Raw genomic sequence first — 17886 nt, forward strand, 5'->3', positions numbered from 1 at the left:
GTCTCAGTGCCATTTCATTTCTCATTAATTACTTTTCAAAGGACATTATGATATCCCAAAGAATAATTCAATTCATAGAATGCTTTTAGAAAACTGGCACAGAGCAACAGAAGGCAAAGAGTAGGGAACTCCTCTCCAGTACAGAGGTGTCTGAAACAAGAGTTCATTTTTAAGTTAGGGGATAAGAAGATGAGCGAACATCTGGGGCGATGTTTTTTTTCACCCAAATGGTTCACATCTCCAACACATTGCTTGAGGGGTTGGTTGATGGCAGGTCGTCTCACAGTGTTGAAGGAATATCTAGATGAGCACTTGAATCATGAAGGCTACAGTTTAAGTGCGAGTAAATGAATCAGCATAGATGGTGATCAGCAGGGGTGAGGTGTATGATGCAACAGAAAGTTGCCACTGACACCATCAAGCCTGCTTTGCTACTTAATTGGGGGACTCTCACTCAACGTTAGTAAAACTAAAGAGCTGATTATTGACTACAGATGGAAGAAACCAGGAATGCTCATTTGGGGAGTAGAGGTGGAGAAGGTCAATAACTCATTCGGCATATGATCTAAAACTTTGACAAACTTCTACAGATGCCCAACGGGGAGTATCCTGACAGGTTGCATCACAGGCTGGTATGGAAACACTCATGCCCAAGAATGGAAAAGGCTACATAGATTGATGGATATCCTCCCTCCGTTGAGCACATCTACAAGGACTGCTGCTACAAGAAAGCAGCATCCATCATCAAGGAACCTCATCATCCAGGCCATGATCTCTTCTTGCCTTTGGCATCATGAAAGAGGTACAGGAGATTTAGATCACACGTCACCAGGTTCAGGAACAGTTAATACTTTACATCCATCCAGCATGGATAACTTCACACATCTCAACACTGAACTGATTCCACCAACTATAGACTCACTTTCAATGACTCTATTCATGTTCTCAGTATTATTTATTTATTATTAATATTATTTGTCCTTTGTATTTGTGCAGTTTGTCTTATTCTGCACATTGGTCAATTGTCAGAGCTTGTATGTAGTTTTATATTGGTTCTATTATTTTTGTTCCACTGTGAATGGCTCGAAGAACAGAAAATGAATCTCAGGGTGGTTTACGGTGCCATTTATGGACTTAAATTTACTTTGAACTTTGACATATCTTCATCTACATGCTTTGATTCTTTAACAGGAATCCATCAATCACTATTTTAATGTTTTCTGTAGATTCTCAGTTTCAAGTATTCTAATGGGGAAGAAGAGATCCTGAATTCCAATGTCCTTTGTAAATTTCATGCCACGGAGCACTATAACATAGAAGCAGGCCCTTCAGTCTATCTAATCCATGCTAACCTGTTTTGCTGCCTAGTTAAATCTACCTGCACCTGAACCATGGACCTCCATACCTATATCACCAATATACCTATCCAAACTTCTCTTAGATCAGCGGGTTCCAAACCATTTTTTCTATGCCATGGAACAGGACCATTAACCAAGGGGCTAGTGGGCCCCAGGTTGGGAACCCTCGTCTTCGATGTTGCAGGCGAATCTGCATCAGCCACTTCTGCGACAGTGTGTTCCACACTCCCACCACTCTTTGAGTGAAAGATCATAAAGTCATACAGTCATAGAAAAGTACAGCACAGAAACAGGCCCTTCAGCCCATCCAGTCCAAGCAAAACCATTTAAGCTGCCTGCTCCCATTGATCTAGACCTCCATACCCCAACCATCCATTTACCTATCCAAACGTCTCTTAAACATTGAAATTGAGCTTGCATGCACCACTTGTGTTGGCAGCTCATTCCACTCTCTCATAGCCCTCTGAGTGAAGAAGTTTCCCCTCATGTTCCTCTTAAACTTTTCACCTTTCACCCTTAACCCATGACCTCTGGTTGTAGTCCCACCCAACCTCAGTGGAAAAAGCCTGCTTGCATTTACCCTATTTGTACCCGTCGTAATTTTGTATACTTCCGTCAAATCTCTACTCAATTCTCTACATCTTCCCCTCAGATTCTCCTTAAATACTTCACCTTTCATCATAAAATGATGACCTCTAGCTCGAGTCTCACCCAGCCGCATGGGAAAAAATGAGTCTCTGAGCTGTGAAAGCTTTGCAACTTTGAGTTTGACAAACCAAACGCAGCTTCTTGTTATTCTGCTCGGGCTGTACTTACATTTGCTCAATTGATGTAAAATCCAATAATTTCACATAATCCTTGATCAAATACTGCAATCAGACCTTGATTAAATTATGCTAGCCATAACCAGGAGAAATCTTACAGATATATAGAAGAACAGACATTTTAATTGCATCGCAGGATCGAGCTCTCCAAAGACTTTAAACAGAAAGAATTATCTTTCATTTAATTCTTCCATCCAGATGGTTTGTTCAGCACACAGTAATTCTTTATCCAAAACTTACTCATACTAAGGTTTCCTAAAGAGAATAAACTCCTTGGTGTTGTGAATCAGTGACTGACAGTGTACAGAATGAACACTGAAAACATGATCAAAGTGGCCTGTTTATGAGCTGACCTCATACACTCAGCTGTGCATCACAAAGGAAGAGTCGCTTGTACTGAATTGTACTGAACATGAAGCAATTTTAGTTAAATGTTTGCCTGCTTACAAAGTTCTACAATTCTAATCAAACAATATAAAGTTCTCCAAAAGCAAAAGTAAAATTGCCATTGCACCGGGAGCAAAATGGCTCAGTCAGAAATAACACAGCAGTATTTTGTTCTGTCACGGACACTCAAGCTACAGGAGAGACACCACCAACACCATCTCTGCAAAATCCCCCAAGACCATTGGTAGGAAAAGCAAACTCTCACAGATCAACACTAACCCAGCACTGAGGCCTTAATTACACTCGGGTCACTTTATTCGGTAGTCAGGTCATTTGCCTTCAGACCCCCAATACGGACCTTAGGTGACTAACGGTCTCTGACCTGAAATATTAGCTCTCTTGTTCTTTCCACAGGCACTACCTGACCGGCTCAGTGCTTCCAACAGTTTCTGATTTTATTTCAGAGACAGACAGACTACGAGATAAACTTGGACCGAAGAAAATAATACAATCTTAAAAGATCATTGGAATTCACTCAACTTTCTAAGGAAAGATTAGGTTTTGTCATTTAAGAACACAAGAGTATAAGAAATAGGAGAAGGAGTAGGCAATCAGGCCCATCAAGCCTTCTCTGCCATTCAGTAAGATCATGGCTGATCCACCTACCTGCCTTTTCCCCATAAACCTCAATTCCCCGACTATGCAAAAACCTATCCAACCTTGTCTTAAGCATACTTACTGAGGTAGCCTCCACTGCTTCATTGGGCAGAGAATTGCACAGATTCACCAGTCTCTGGGAAAAGCAGTTCCTCCCCATCTCCATCCTAAATCTACGCCCCCGAACGTTGAGGCTATGTCCCCTTAGTTCTAGTCTCAACTTCCAGTGGAAGCAACTTTCCTGCCTCTATTTAGTCTATCCCTATCATAATTTTATATGTTTCTATAAGAGCTCCATTTATTGTGGAAGAGATACCACCATGCTAACAAGATACAACTGGCAATATCCATCATCAACCTATTGCCACATGGATTCAGACAAGGTCTTCAAGTCAACTTCCTTACAGCTACTATATATGCTTCTGAAAATGCCCACCAGCCTGCCCCATTCAAAAAGGGTAAGTGTTCTGAAAGACAACAAGCTGCTGCTGATTACAATGGTGTTGTTCAATATGTAGTTTTGTTCAAAGAAATCTGCCAAAAATGATCAGTTTACCAGCAGGGATTTGCCACCTGGGGAGGGCTGAGGTACTGACTTACTGGTGAATTGCACAAAGATAATGAGAGAGAACCCACTTCTACATATGATATTCAGAACTGGAAAAATATGTTGATATCATGGACAAGACCATGTTAATTTCTTTGACTGTTCATTAATAGCAACCTCCTCTGACCCGCAACACACACACACACAGACATTCACACACACACACACACACACACACACACACAGAGCACCTTACTAAATTGTTGGAGCGAGTCTTCTGTTTTAGCTCAGAGTGATCATTAAGTGAGTTGCACATTCTCAAAAAAAGCAGTTGCCATTTTCTTCAAGATTCAATATTGTTTGATGGCATTTCCAGTACACAAGTGTAAAGGAGAACAAAATAATTGTTACTCCAGATTGGATGCGGCACAAAAAAGGCACAAAAGATAAAGAATACAATAATAATTTTAAAAAGCATGTAATAATAATAAACACAATAAATATAAATACATAAGATTGCTAATATACTATACATCAAGTGACACTAGGCACAAGAGTGTCTGTATATTGGATGCCTCTGTCAGGAAATGATAAAGAGAGGTGGGTTAGTTGGTGGAGGTGTCGATCAGCCTTACTGCTTGGGGACAATAACAGTTTTTGAGAGTTTTAGAGTTAATTAACTCCTGTTTAGTATTTTTCTTGAGCCATAACCTTTTATGAACCAAGCAACCCTTTAGGTGGCATCTGAAATGGATGATATTCTGAATTTTTTTGCTACTGTCAAATGACCATTGTTTTCTACAGGGATAATTACACACTGACTACTGTCAGTGAGTTTGCATCTGTCATTGGGAAACACTGGGAATAGTAACATGGATCCTAAGTGGAAGCAGACTTATCAGTTCTGTAATTGGTGTGATTCTACCCAGAAATCATCACAAAAGCAAATTATTGCTAGTTACATTTTGAATGCACTGTGCTGAAAGAAAAGTCTGACATAATCTAACTGCAAGGCAAGTTTCTGTGTTTAAGTTATACTATCCAATCTTCTGAGAACAGTTCAATTTTATCTAATCATATAACTAGTCCATCCTCATTCTTAGAACTTTTTTTTAAGTAAATCTCAAGAATTTTTCTGCTTGGGCTGCTTTGACAGTATTGGAAATTAGTTTAGGTATACCTTCTCAGCCAAAATTGATGGAGATTGCTAAATCAGCCATAGTAGCATTAGACCCGCCAACAAATCATCATTGAAGGAAATATATGTGTTTTCAAGGTCAGCTGGGAGAACCCATTATAAGACATAGGAGCAGTATTAGGCCATTCAGCCCATCGAGTCTGCTCCACAATATAGTTTATAGAAATAGAATAAACTGAAGAATAAATAGAATAGACCAAAGGTATCAATACAGCATCAATTAAATTTACTGTTTAACTACTATATAATTACCAAAAGAATGTTTCTTATTTTTAGTGTCATTTTATAGACTATTTTCTTGCCATTTTTGATAGATATTTGTTGCTCTCCATTTGCTCACCAATATTGACAGCAACAGGAGTCCTGGCTGGCTTGAAACTCGTTGATACAATCAACCTTAGATTTATCTTTCCCTTCACACCATTTGAGAAATTTGACAAGCAAATTGAGCTCAGAGTAAAATTTTATGCCAAAGAAGAAAGAGACAGATGAAGCTTGTGAACTTTGGCCTTGGGGCCCCACTCAATAACTGGCTTCTAGACTTTCTGACTGGCAGGCCTCAGTTGGTTAAAATCGATCATAATATTCCATTCACTCCGTTCCTGAACACAGATGCCCCTGAGGTTGTGTACTCAATCCCCTGCTCTACTCACTGTATATCAATGTATGTATATCCAAATACAGTGCTAGCCCAATCTTCAAGTTTGCTGTTGGCACCACTCTAGGTTGGATCATCTACAATATTGAGACGAGTTACAAGAAAGAGATGGCAAAACTTCTGCCATGGTGTCAGAACAACAACATAATCCTTAACATCATCATGACAAACAGCTGACGATTGACCTAGAGGTTAGATAGAACTCTACCCTTCAAGTTCCTAGACACCCAAATCACTAACAACCTCTCCTTGTTGCTCCACACTGATGTGGTGATAAACAAAGCACATCAGCTAATTCATTTCAATAGGCACCTGATAAAATTTAACTTGCTTACAGAGATTTCTTGAACTTCTACAAATATCCTATAGGAAGCATCTTGTCTGGTTGCCTCTCAGCCTGGACAGCAGCTGCTCAGCTCTGGACTATTGGAACCTGTAGCCATGTTAAAACTGCCCGGCCCTTCCATTCAGACTACTTTCATGACGTGTTGCATCCAGAACACAAAGGATGCCTGCCACCCTGGCCATTCCTTTTGACCTTCTAGGAGAAGATACAGCCGGTTGAAAGTCCAGTCAACTAGACACAGGGATAGTTTCTTCCCCACTCATACCAGATTTCTGAACCAGTCACCTCTTTCACATCTCCATCCTGCCAATGCTGTCATGTTCTTAAAAACTTAATTCTCCCCCTTCCTTTATTATCACCTCAGTGTTTCTTTTTACACAACTTCAGTATGCATTACGATTCTTTGCACCACTCTGTTATTCTGCACTCATTGCTGTATTTATTATTTCCTTGTATATTGGTTACTCTGTGAGATTCACACAAGCAAATAACTTCATTTCACCCTGGCATGCATGCCCAAAAGAGGGGTGTATGGAGTGTCCTGGGAGTGGTAGCACCGCTGGTGAAATGGCTTCTCATGCCTATTCTGAGGCAGCTCAATCACCTTTATTCCCCAGCAGAGACTTGGCTCTCACTAAGTAGCTGTTAGCATGCAACAGCGACCACACCTCTTTGACAGGCAGGCTAAACCAGGTGAGGGTAGCCAGTAGGCCTCATACCCCAGTGAGATAGGGACATGCCTACCCTAGCATGCAAGATCAGCTCAGGTAGACTGGGCAGATGAGAACCACAGCCAAGAAGGCAGTTCTGCAATGCTTTGTGGAGAGCAAAGGGCATGACAAAGCACATGTTCATGGTCATCCACTGCAACTGAGGAATAACCCCAGTTGTGACAACTACTCATATCATTGGACCCACACTTCTGAGTTCGAAAGAGTAAAACTATCCCAGTGTCATAGGTTTTCCACTTTAAAAACCTTCCCACACAGATTTCTTACTGTCATTGTCAGATACAATGGACAACCAATCAATACGACAAAAAAACTAAAACTGAATCTGAATCTGAGAGACAAGTACTTAGATGCTATGCCAGTGAGAACTCAGGACTTCCTTGGCTAAATGTTAAAATTACCTTCCGCATCCCTATCCTCTCATAGTTTGATAACACAGAGCACCTCAGAGCAGAAGGCAGGTAAAGAAGCTGAAGAAGTCCAGCCACAGCCATCCATTTAGGAGAAAGATAAATGTTTCCTTTAGCTCTTTCTGAAAAGTGAAGGGAGCAACCCATCTCCCAGGATAACTCCATTTAATCTGAGCCCCATTAGAAACAAGGCCACTACAGAACATACAAGTATTTAGGTTTGATAATGAAAATGTATTTAAAATAAAAAAAGTTTGAAGAATATATCTATTTTCCTAATGCAGACATTGTACAGATATTTTGAATGAAGAGTCTTGTCACAAATGCCCAGCTGGTGAGTGATGCAGACAAGAGGCTGTTAGATTATCCTAGGAACATCCCATTCCATTCCTAGTGTCAATCCTCATTTTATCTTGGAGGGACTATGTAACATGTCAAACATAGCAGGTTAAGACACATTTTTACAAAGATTTAACAAAAAAGTAGAAAATATGGTATTCCGCATTCTCGTTACACTATTTACTTCAATTTAAATATGCATTCAGAGTCTTGAAGGGCATATGGGATCTCTGAGTCTGTTGGTGCCTCAATTTTCCAAAGTTCTACTGCCAGAATGATCCTTCATTTCAACTTCAAAGGGGCAAGAGAGTGGGAGAATGTCCAAAGCCAATGTATGGGTGGGTTCAACATTATTTTCCCCTTAACTAGACATTTTAAAAATTCATCAGATATTATACCGTAAACCATATTATAAGTAGAGTCAAACCCAACATAATGGTGGCCATCAACACTATTTCCATTTCACAGCGTATTTTTTTAAAAACTCATCTCGCATTATATGGAAATCCTTATATTATTCGTGAGATGGCATAAACCCTTGCTTCAATAAGGTGTACAACCTCTCAAGCTTATTCCTTCCACTGTCAGATACGCATAAACCTCAGAAAGATTTTAATGCAGAAAAAAATAGTAAAACAGCACTCTGCTTATCTAATTCCTCAGATAAGCTGCAGCTTTGCTGATTTGACCTCAAGCAGAGATAACAGTAAATATTGCTTGGGGTACATGAATACGTGCGGTCATTGGATGTGACCAAGGATGCTAGAGGTCTGGTAATTGAAGTTTGATTCAACTCACCTCCCACGTGGGATCCCAATTCTTATATATACTGAGGTGTCAAAGTGAGCTTAGATCAGGGGTTCCCAACCCAGAGTCCACGGATCCTCTGCTTAATGGTGATGGTCCATGGCATAATAAAGATTGGGAACCCCCTGGCTTAGATGTTTTTTGAGAAGGATGGTTGCAATTTCCACAGCCAGTTATGGACACCGAAGGGTTGTTCATAACCAGACAACTCTTACTCCCCATTTTTGCTGGTGATCCAGGAAAGCTCCACAGGAAGGATGTGGCTGAAAATATTACTCCATCCTTTTGGTCCTCTCTTGAATCTACTACAAATACTCACAAGGAGAACAAGGCCAAGCCACTTCTTATTCCAGAAAATGAGGACCATTCATATATATTCCACTTATCAATCAAACAGGGTAATCTCATCAGTTCCAACCACCTGCCCCCCCCCCCCCCCCAGTTCACTAATATTTCTCACTTGGAATGAACTTTAGGAACACAAAACAGAATTGAATTTTACTCAGCCTTTTGTTGACTTTTTCCCCTCAAACCTTTCCAGCTCGCTTTTTAATTGCCATCAACGTGCCTTCCTCAATAACCAACTAACAATACAGTGACAAATTTTGTTACCAATTGTCCTTCACTCACTCTCATCGTTGCCCCAGTGACAAAGCGCAAAGTTACTGCCTCTTTTCCTTCGATGGCATCCTTTCCAACATTCTCTGTCAATAGCATTTAGCATTGGGCCCGATACCCCATTTTCTTTCCCCAAAAGCCCACCTGATAACCATTGCAGAGAACATACTGTTTGCTAAAGTGTAATTTAAATATTCTTACTTGAATTAATAGGTCACTGTTTTTCATGTTGATCAATAAATGTCCAACAGTGTAAGATTTCATGATACTGAAAACATCACCTGAGCTTTCTTCACACTGAACAGCTTAGTGCGATTGTGACTCATGCTGCATACAAGAGGCAAGGAATTTCTCACATGGTTTGGGTATTATAAAGCTAATAAGCTGAATTTGAACTAGATTAGTATTTCTAGATTAAACATATCTGTTATCTTAAGAGGTCCCTTGGTTAAGCAGTGTACAGATGGTTTTAAAAGACATACTTTAAAGAAAAGTCAAAGGCAATTGTAATCCCATAAAGAGGTATATACTAGCAGTCTGTCTCACATAGAATGCTAATCCATTCTCCTGCACAATCAACACAACGAGGCTGGTGTGACAAACCTCCGGTGAAAAGATTTTTCCACAATTAATCTAAAGAATATCATCCTTTCCAATAGCATCTGCCCATTGCTTGCATACTGTGATACAATGATCAGAGTATCTGGTTTGAAACAGGGAAGACACATCCGGGCTGATGAAACCCTCAAGCTAGCTCTTGTGTAAGCATCAATCAGGACAACTTTTTATTAAACTCAATTTCAGAATCGTATTCAACGTTTCAATCATCTGAAACCAGCAAGTCTGACCCCAATACGTCTTAAACTTCTTCCAATGAAAATGCCTCAGTAGCACTTACCTGTGGTGGACCTAATGTTTCCACCTCTCTTCAAACGCAAGGACAAGTAAAATACATCTTCCAACACAGTTCAATAAAAGCAATAGATGACAATTATAAGGATCAATAGGGCACTGAATATCCATCTGTTTTAACAACCATTGAAATCCCTCATAGATAAAATTTGAATCCAGATGTTTTAACTCAATATTACAGGATGTGCATAACAACTTAAAACATAAGAACAGCCACAGGCTATTTGTCCCCACCACCCTCCCCCTCTTGCCCGCTCATCCATTTAATTAGATCAAGGCTGATCCTTTCAAAGAGGACAGGCAGAGACTAATTTTTCCCTAGGGCATTAATGGCTAATACCAAGAGGTATGACCTTATGGTGATTGGAGGAAATATGTCAGAGACAGGTTTTTTTTAAACACAGAGAGTGGTGGGTACATGGAATGCCCAACCAGGGGTGGTCGTAGAGGCAGATACATTAGGGGCACTTCTCTGGATAGGTAGATGGATGATAGAAAAATGGATGGCTGTTCGCAGAGCAGGTTAAACATTCAGCACAACATCATGGGCTGAATGGCCTGTACGGTGCTATATTGTTCTATGTTCTAAACTCATATTACTGTACACAAACCAATTATTTTTCTTTTGAATACACTCAGTGAATGACCGTCCAAGGCCTCATGGATGAAAATTCCAAAGATTCATTATTCCTGGTTGAAGATTTTTTCCAAGGATCTGATCTGTTCCAGTTGGTGGGATAAATGGTCATTGTAAATAGTCCTGTAATTAGGCGAGGGTTAATCAGGGTTGCTGGACAGCATAGTTCAAAAGGCCAGAAGGATCTATTTTATGCTGTATCTCAATAAAGTAAAAAATACTATTTTCTTCCATTGTTTTATCTTTTACCATTAATTGCATTATAATATATTTAGGTTTTATTTCTCCCCCATGAGAAATATATTTGAGATTGTATAATGTTGGGACTGGTTTGATGAATGTGGAGGAACTTCACTGTTTTCAATGACCTAGAATGTGGCCTGAATATATATCAAATTGGACAAGTTTTTCCAAAGTACTTAAGGGAGACAGTCATGTTGGGCAAATGGAAATATTTCAGTTGGCTGGGTTAGGATTGGTGGTTAAAGTTGGTCAAATGGGGATGGCAGAAAGGACAAACTCTCTTCAATTAATGGAAACTGACAATCGGTCAATTGTTAATCTTAACTTGTGTAAGGGGTTTCTTCTTTTATGTTACTGCTAAGGCAAATAAAATGGCTTCTCTGTGATGTTAACTGCTGAGACAATAGTTCTCTCTAGCAGCTTCTTTGGGTTATAATTACTGATAAAGAGAATTGTATTCATTTGCTAACCAACTGGGATAGTTGTTATTTTTCTTGTGTATCTGTAAGCTACTGTTTTCGTGGACTTTGGGGCAGAAGGCACGATGGGGACAGAGAGAGGAGACGCAATGCTGTAAGCTGGACAATGAAACGGACCCCAAGCGGGAGTCCGAGGCCCAGGGTCTTCGGCGAGGAGAGGAGAACCAAAGGGGAAGGACGTGCTGGACGCACTTTGGTCGACCACAGTGGTTGGTCCCAGGTGGCGGGTCGAGGGAGTCAGAGGAGATCACATGGTGGAAAGAAGACTCCGTTAATTGAGCTCCAACGGTTGTGCACGGTGGTTGAATTTTGATAAGTTTAGCGCCTTTTACTTTCCTTATATATTATATCTATTAATTACATAGTTCCAGTAAGATCTATAAATTGTATTCTGTAAATTGCATATGGTGTACTATCTGTTATTTGGTGGGGTGGGGTACATCACACGGCCTCTACACAAACTTGATTACCCAGTCTGGCGGGGCCGAAGGCTGCTCCCTCTAGACAGAAGCGAGCTGAGCGAGCCTAAGGCTTACCAGGGGGCTACACTTGGACATTGCTAATTTTTTGATAATGGGATCAGGGAAGAAGTAGGGTAAAATAAAGTTAGTTCATGGATGAGCTTGATCCCATTAAATGGCAGAAGAGGCTTGAGGTATTAAATAGCCCATTCCCTTGATCCTTTGAAAATAGATGGTGATTAGTAGGCAGTATGAATATTCATAAGTTGTCACAGAGTCACAGAACACCATAGCACAGAAACAGGACATTCAGTCCATCTAGTCCATGCCAAGCAGGAGGACACATGGACCTAGATAAACGCAAGAATTAATTTGTACTGAAGTGACTGTTTGCACAGGGAAATTTATATCCCTTTAAATGTATCTAAGCCTGTCAGAGAAGTTTGAGCTTAGACTTCTGACATCCTTTGAACTTCCAAATGAAGAAAGCTTCCTTTTTTTTCTCTCTTTAATATGACAATTAACCCATAAGGATGAACAAAGTGGGGTTTATCCTGTGAGCTTCAATTCTTTACTAAGTTTCTTTGCAATGGTTGAAAGACAGATGGATATATCTATCTATGATGAGCATAGGCACCAGTCAAGCTAGGCCTTTCTCAGTTTCCTCACGGACGTCTAATACATTAGTGTAAAGCACTTCATTACAAAATCACAAAATATGCACTGCAAGTTGCAACAGTAATTGCTTCTGAAAGAATACCACTTAAGATGCACGTTTAAAAATTGTTCTGTACAGATCACTTATTACTTTGCTCTCCAGCATGCAGAAAAAATGCCAGTTGTTACAAAAAACAGACAAATGCATCATTATCTTTCTTTGACCACGAGTACAACCATGCTTTGGATATTCCAGTGATACACCTAGTTCTAACACGCGCATCCCTTGGCATTGGGAGAGAAATCACCACAGTCACACTGATCTCAGCCAGCAACAGGGGTAGTTAATGAAACCAGCTACTCACGGTCGTTGCATTGACTGCCGCTGTATGAAGTCATGGAGCAGTCACATGTGTATCCCTCCCACTGTTGGATGCAGATTCCATAGTTGGTACAGGAGTCTTCTTGGCAGGTTGTGCTAGGACCTTAGGGCGTGGGGGGAACAAGCAAAAGACAAATTGTCAATGACAGATGAAGTCAGCAGCATTCCCCTTTCCATGCAAGCAGTTTGCACCCATGAGTGCACTAAATATTTCAAAGCAACACACACAGCCAAGTAGACGCAATCATGGACACACATGGCTACAAACCTAACTAGATTAGGTTGTGAACAACGTTCTCTCCAAGGTCTTCGTATTAAGGCCTCTGTTTTAGAAAATGTCTTCACTGTTGGATTTTATAATAGCGAGAGAGAGGGTAACTTAGTGAGATAGTATTATGAACTAGAGATGGGGTTTCAGGAAATATGGGCAGAAAGGAAGAAAATTTCATCCTTTTCATCCTTATGACCATCACATTCAAAGATTTGACCACTGTGTGTACTGACAGGCATTCAGCTCTGTTATTGTCAAGGAATCAAATGCTCAGAGGTGACTACCGTACACCTGTCCTTCGATAAATGTAAAAAGATTAGGATTAGCTTTATTTATCACATGTACATTCAAACATCAAAATATACAGTGAAATGTCTTGCTTAAGTCAATGACCAACAGTCCAAGGATGTACTAGGGGCAGCCTGCAAATAACCCCAACCTTCTGACCCAACATGGCATAGCACCCAACAATTTACTAACCGTAACCCGTGTGTCTTTGGAATGTGGGAGGAAACCAGAGAACACGGAGGAAACCCACATGGTCATGGGGAAAATATACATATTTCTTACAGACAGCAGCAGAAATGGATCCTCGATTAGTGATCCCTGGCAATGTAAAACACTGTGCTAACTGATATGGTACTGATACAGATAATCATCAATGCATGAGAGTCAGTAATGAAAGCTAAAGTTTAACCCCACAGGGTATAAAACAATTTCAGAGCAGCACCAAACTGCTTTAACATAGCAATTTTGTATTTTGTAAGACCATAAGTATAGCAGGAGAATCAGGCCACTTGGCCCATCGAGTCTGCTTCACCATTCCATTCTCCTGCTTCCCATAACCTTTGATGCCCTGACTAATCAAGAACTATTCACTTCTGCTTTAAATATAACCAATGACTTGGGCTCCACAGCCATCCATGGCAATGAATTCCACAGATTCACCACCTTGTTCCTCATCTCTATTCTAAAGGTTCTGAAGCACATCTGAGGCTGTGTATCTGATCCTAGACTCCCCACTATAAGAAACATCCTCTCCACATCCACTCTACCTAGGCCTTTCAATATTGAGTAGGTTTCAATGAGATCCACCCGCACCCCCCCCCCATTCTTCTAAACATCAGTGAGTACAGGCCCAGAGCCATCAAATGCTCTCATAAAATATTTTTTTCCATTCCTGGGATCATCTTTGTGAACCTCCCCTTGACCCTATCCAATTACAACACATCATTTCTTAGAAAAGGGGCCCAAAACTGTGCACAATACTCCAAGTGTGATCTGACTGATGTCCAATAAGGAATAGAGTACATGTTGTTGTCAGCTATCATTCTCCAGAGAAGCCAATATCAATTTGGAAAGATAAAGAGATGGATAGGGGGTGTTGACATTACGCCGTCTCTATTTCCTGAGGAGACTGTGGTCCTTTAACATCTGCCGGACGATGCTGAGGATGTTCTACGAGTCCGTGGTGGCCAGTGCAATCATGTTTGCTGTTGTGTGCTGGGGCAGCAGGCTGAGGGTAGCAGACACCAACAGAATCAACAAACATATTCGTAAGGCCAGTGATGTTGTGGGGATGGAACTGGACTCTCTGAAGGTGGTGTCTGAAAAGAGAATGCTGTCCAAGTTGCATGCCATCTTGGACAATGTCTCCCATCTACTACATAATGTACTGGTTGGGCACAGGAGTACATTCAGCCAGAGACTCATTCCACTGAGATGCAACACAGAGTGTCATAGGAAGTCATTCCTGCCTGTGGCCATCAAACTTTACAACTCTTGAAGGGTCAGACACCCTGAGTCAATAGGCTGGTCCTGGACTTATTTCCTGGCATAATTTACAAATTACTATTTAATTATTTATGGTTTTATTACTATTTATTTATTTATGGTGCAACTGTAATGAAAACCAATTTCCCCCGGGATCAATAAAGTATGACTATGACTACTATACTATGATACCTACTTGCCTCAGTGACCAAAGACTGTTTCTTCCTAAGGAAAGTCACTATGCTCTGAAACAGAAGTAGCAGCATTGCTTTCGATTTTGTCAGATAATACACTGAGTGGCCACTTTCTTAGGTACACCTGTACGTCTGCTCTTTAATGCAAATTTCTATCATCCAATCACATGGCAGTAACTTAATGCATAAAGGCATGCAGACGTGGTCAAGCGGTTCAGTTGTTGTTCAGACCAGACATCAGAATGGGAAAGAAACGTAATCTTAGTGACCTTGACCGTGGAATAATTGTTGATGCCACGTTGGGTAGTTTGTGTGTCTCGGAAACCACCGATCTCCTGGGATTTCCACGTACAACCATCTCTCGAGCTAACAGAGGATGGTGCAAAAAACAAAGAGCATCCAGTGAGCAGCAGTTCTGTGGGTGAAAGTGCCTCGTTAATGAGAGAGGTCAGAGGAAAATGGCCAGGCTGGTTCAAGCCGACAGGAAGGCAACTCTAACTCAAATAACCATGCATTACAACAATGATGCTCAGAAGAGCATCTCTGGATGCACAACACGTTGAACCCTAAAGTGGATGAGCTACAGCAGTAGAAGACAATGAGCGTACAGCTAATAAAGCTGAGTGTACATCAATACGTTAAGAAAAACACTACTGTTATAATCAAAACATTTTGAAACATAACTGTGACACCAGTCTAAAACGTCACCAGAAAATGGGGTCAGCCTTCTTAATTGGTCAGGTATTCAATTTTGAACAGCCTGGTGTCAAATTTACACAGGATATTGCCTGGCAACTATCACATCAGCCAACAGTAGTTACATCTGGTACCTTTGAGGGAATGCAAGTTGTTAAAATGGAGGATACAAAATACAAAGTTTATTTGCTGTGTGGAGCAGTGATTTAAGTAACATCAAAGAAGCTGCGTTGAAGCAGCTTACATGTGAAAACAAATTGCCATCAGAAGACTGGATGAAAAAGATTCAAGAGAGCACAGCACTGCACTTTTCTATAAACTCATAAAGCCATAACCAAACCAAAAGGAGATGGAAACTGTTTCTTATGTAATGCATGATGCACAGCTGTTGCTTACTCTCTGCAGCAGACATCGTTTTGGTCAAGATTTCTGGAGGGCATCAGTTACCAGATGCCCTGGATTTTAAAACTTCTGTATAAGTCCAATCATACAAAGGATGTCTTATTCATTATGTTCTTTATACTCTTTCCCCAAAAAGTTAATGACCTTTGTTACATGAACAATAGAAATATTGTCAAGGATGTTTCCTATTCATCCAAAAATCTCTTTGACCTCCTACCATCAGGCAGAAGGTGCCACTGTATAAGAACAGGGTCCATTAGGCTGGGTAACAGCTTCTTCCCCCAGATTGTGAGACTTTTGAACACCCAGTACACATTATTTATGTCAGTGCCGGTAGCATTGCACTGTTGTATATTTAACTATATGCTGTATATGCACTTTATGTCAATTTGTACATGTCCAGATTGTTTTTTATCTGTTAGTGGTATTATATTAACATTATTTTATGTCCTGTGTGTGATATTGTGTAGTGTTTTGCACCTTGGTCCCCGAAGAACGTTGTTTTGTTTAGCTGTATACATGTGTACAATCGAATGACAACAAATTGGATCTTGAATAATGGTGGCCCATTCAGCCTCTCCACCTCCCCAGCATGATCTATCATTCAATAAGATCAAGCCTCATCTACAACAGCTCTACTATCTTCAATCATTGCCAGTCAACAATTATTAGACAATGGCGGTCAGAATCTGTCCTTGGTTGTCTACCTGTGGTGGGTTACATTTTACTTCAGATAACTCTTTGATTTTACCTGAAGAGAATTTCAAAAGCAACAGACACTGCTCAGGACTATAACATGACTAGCACATACAACTAGAGAGAAATTTTCCTCCCAACTTGAACTTATCATATGTTTGATAAAAGTTAAGTTTTTTATCAAATATTTTAAGAGGCTGAAAAAAACCCATTAACCCATACCACCATCACTACTATATCATTTCCTGTCAGAGTCACCTTACGTACAGACACTCCTGTATCTAGAGCCACTTAATGTACATACAATTGATGTATGTAAGCTAATCTTATGTATTTATATTTATTGTGTTTTTATTGTGTTCTGTATATTTGTTGTGTTTTTTATATTGCATTGGGTCTGAAGTGACAATTATTTCGTTCTCCTTTACACTTGTGTACTGAAAAATGATAATAAATGATCTTGAATCTTGAACCCCAAGTTAACGTGATAGCATCACTTACAAAGTAATACACTCAGCAATGGCTGTTAGGCTTATTGACAAGTTTTCAAGACAAAACACCCTGACAAAGTTGAATATCTCTGTCATTCAACTTCATCTATTGAAAAGACACTTTTAATACACAAAATAACTTATTTTACATGGGGGAGCTGGTGTCAGATTCAGATCCCAGATTAGCTTTGGTGGAGTCAAGCAAAACTAGCAGTACAGAGTAATGGACACCTGACCATTCGAACATCAGCTTCACCCATGTCTTCTCCATTAATAAAAGCACTGATTTCTCTTGCAAAGCCTGTTCCCTTTGCTTTTGACAGTTCTGGACCTGAACTCACTGGAGTTTCAAAGGATGGGGAGGGGGATCTTAGTGAAACTGATCTAATATTGAAAGGCCTAAATAGAGTTGATGTGGAGAGGATGCTTCCTATAATGGGGGAGTCTAAGACCAGAGGGAACAGCCTCAGAATAGAAGGATGTTCATTTAGAACAGAGATGGCGGAATTTCTTTAGCCAGAGGGTAGAGAATCTGTGGAACTCATTGCCACAGACGTCTGTGAAGGTCAAGTCCTTTGGTATATTTAAAGCAGAGGTTGATAGGTTCCTGATCAGCCAGGGTGTCAAAGGCAATGGGGAGAAGGCAGGAGAATGGGGTTGAGAGGGGTAACAAATCAGCCATGAGGTAGTGGTGGAGCAGATGTGACGGGCC

General features: G+C 40.4%; 1 protein-coding gene across 6 annotated transcripts in view; it reads right to left on the reverse strand.

Annotated features, from left to right (window-relative positions):
- The window catches only part of nrxn3a (neurexin 3a), a 2269325-nt gene that overhangs the window by 1249398 nt on the left and 1002041 nt on the right, over positions 1–17886 (reverse strand). For all 6 annotated transcript variants that reach the window (XM_072273216.1, XM_072273232.1, XM_072273229.1 and 3 more), the window contains one exon: positions 12635–12754. In XM_072273216.1, the coding sequence (XP_072129317.1) occupies positions 12635–12754 (120 nt within the window). The remainder of the gene's footprint in view (positions 1–12634; positions 12755–17886) is intronic.

The sequence above is a fragment of the Mobula birostris genome, chromosome 1 (assembly GCF_030028105.1).
Source record: "Mobula birostris isolate sMobBir1 chromosome 1, sMobBir1.hap1, whole genome shotgun sequence".
NCBI lineage: Eukaryota > Metazoa > Chordata > Chondrichthyes > Myliobatiformes > Myliobatidae > Mobula > Mobula birostris.